General features: G+C 36.2%; 1 protein-coding gene and 1 non-coding gene across 7 annotated transcripts in view; both read left to right on the top strand.

Annotated features, from left to right (window-relative positions):
• The first annotated feature begins 751 nt into the window (after window positions 1–751).
• Window positions 752–865, top strand: LOC115070268. Its single transcript, XR_003849453.1, has one exon. It is a non-coding gene; the product is annotated as a U5 spliceosomal RNA (small nuclear RNA).
• A 1,095-nt stretch (window positions 866–1,960) lies between these two features.
• Mybpc1 (myosin binding protein C, slow type) overlaps window positions 1,961–2,305 on the top strand; it is a 99,501-nt gene continuing 99,156 nt past the window's right edge. For 4 of the 6 annotated variants that reach the window (XR_607252.2, XM_008832620.1, XM_008832619.1 and 1 more), the window contains exon 1: window positions 1,970–2,212. Coding sequence is in view for 5 of the 6 variants with exons in the window: in XM_008832620.1 (XP_008830842.1) it covers window positions 2,188–2,212 (25 nt within the window). In the remaining variant the exon portion in view is untranslated. Of the gene's footprint in view, window positions 2,213–2,305 lie in introns of all 6 variants that reach the window. The other 2 variants (XM_008832622.1, XM_008832621.1) reach the window with 1 other exon arrangement.

Below are 2,305 nucleotides of genomic sequence, written 5' to 3'. Positions count from 1 at the left end.
ATAAAACAGTAGAATTACTGTGATGCAAGGATAAAAGCCTTTAGAGTTAAAAAGACCAGAGGAAAAATATAAGCAAGACTACAATCAACAGAGAAATATCTGATAAAGATAGTTTGTAAAGGAATAGTGTTTCTAATGAGTAAATGAAAATTTTATCACTGACTTGCATGAGACTGTTTAAAGTGCAATTCAAATATATTAGCTGCTCATGGTGAGTGGACTACATTGTTAAGCTTATTTTCTTAGTTTGTATCTCAAACTAAGAAACTCAGAGGGTGGGGGCATGGGACCCTTTCTCAAATGCTTAATAAGTTTGAGCAAGTCTTCAAATTAGAAATTTGTGACATTGTTTTTACATTTACTGTACTTTTTATACAGAAAGGCATTTAAAATATGCAGACAAGGGTGTTTTTGCTTTTATCAGTGCTTTTGGGGCCTGGCTATGAAATTCTTTGCATGAAAAGAAAATCTCCCTGATTATCACCGGCAGATTATACTCTTTTCTGAGTTTTGCTACATATAATTTCACAATATGTAGCCTTTAAAATAATAAGCAGAAAATATGAACATAGCCTTCCTTACAAAAAAGTTCCTCCTTTCTATGAAAAGATCATATTTTTAAGCTACTGCACTAACAGTGTAAATAAATTAGCATCTGTGATCATGAAAACAGTGAAAAACATTTATCATACAAATACATTGACTCTAATCTTTTAATACATTGACTCTAATCTTTTCAAAACATTATTTCGTACTCTGGTTTCTCTTCAAATCATGTAAATCTCTCATCTTTCACTAAAGATTACCAAGGAGAGGGATAACTGAGTCTTGAGCCAAGTTTTTGATGCTTTGCTTCTTTAGAACTAATAAAAAAGTTTATATTTAATTCACATCAGTTTTTATTAGGGCTTTTTGAATTTTTTCATCTCTGAAAAGAGTACATGCTCTCTCTCTCTCTCTCTCTCTCTCTCTCTCTCTCTCTCTCTCTCGGATGTGCTTGGGATCCCATTTGCCATCTTGAATCAGAACATTGGTCTATATGACTTCCTTTGCCCAAGGTCCATATACACTTGCTTGTACAGTTCAATAGTTCTTAAATATATTCACAAAGCTACGCAATCATCACCATTATCTAATTCAGACCATTTTCATCATTCCAAACAAAGTCTCATACCCTATGGGTTTGCTTACCCTGGTTATTCATATAAATGGAATTGAGCTTGTGCTCTGTTATCTTCTATCTAGTCTCTTATTTATTCTCTACACCTAGTTTGTTTCACTAATGTAAACTTCACCCATGTTATAGCATGTCTCCTTGCCTCATTCTTTTACATGCCTATAATTAAAAATAAAATCTTGAACAAAACGTAAATGCAATGTATCCTTTAATACAAACCTTGGCTTTTCTTGGTAGAGAACACGAAACAAGATATTCAACTTGGAAAATCAGCTTGACCAGTTAATGTTGGTATAAAAAGATAATACAAAAAATTTAATCTTGCTGGGCATGGTGGCGCATGGGGCCCTTTAATCCCAGCACTCAGGAGGCAGAGGCAGGCGGATCTCTGTGAGTTCAAGGCCAGCCTGGTCTACATGGTGACAGCTGGGGCTACAGGGGACCCTGTCCCAAAAAGACCAAAAAAAATTTAATCTCAATAATTAAGAACTAATGAAATTCAGTGGCTAAGGTGGGCATAAAGATTTTTCGTTCTAATCTTAGTGAAAATTAAGAGATAGGCTAAGAAAAAGAAAAAACACAGACTAAACTCTCATACTATGATTTTAATGTTTGTCACCCAGAAGATTTTTGCACTGCTCAGTAGGCACACGCATCTGTCAGATGGACAGAAGTACAAGAAAGAGCAGGAGGCTGCAGCTGAATTTAGAAAGTTAGAGGTGCTCTCATCTGCCACATGAGATGAACGGGGGATTCCTTCCAGCAGGCGAGAAAGCAGAGCACAGACAACAGATGTGAGAAAGGTCCCATAGCTGTCATGTTCCAGCATCCTTGTGCCGAAGAAGGGAGGCGCCAACATGATTGATGTTCGGGGGCCGTATAAAAGCATTGGGTTTCTCCACAGCTGCTTGTCACGTTGACCTGCACCGTCTCTCAACTGCTCTTGGGGTTTCTGTCAACTGGTATTGGAGGGGAGAAAACTCTTTGGAGAATAACATTTTATTGTGGTCATGCCAGAACCCACTAAGAAAGAGGGTAAGAGCATCCATAAATCTTTTCATTATATTTTTAGATATTTTGGTATTTATTTTTAAATATAATTTCTTAAATATAGTATAAAACAGTAGA

This window comes from Nannospalax galili, unplaced genomic scaffold (assembly GCF_000622305.1).
Source record: "Nannospalax galili isolate Female #2095 unplaced genomic scaffold, S.galili_v1.0 scaffold415, whole genome shotgun sequence".
NCBI lineage: Eukaryota > Metazoa > Chordata > Mammalia > Rodentia > Spalacidae > Nannospalax > Nannospalax galili.
Note: the sequence above shows the minus strand (reverse complement) of the source record. Positions and strands in the feature narration are given on the sequence as shown.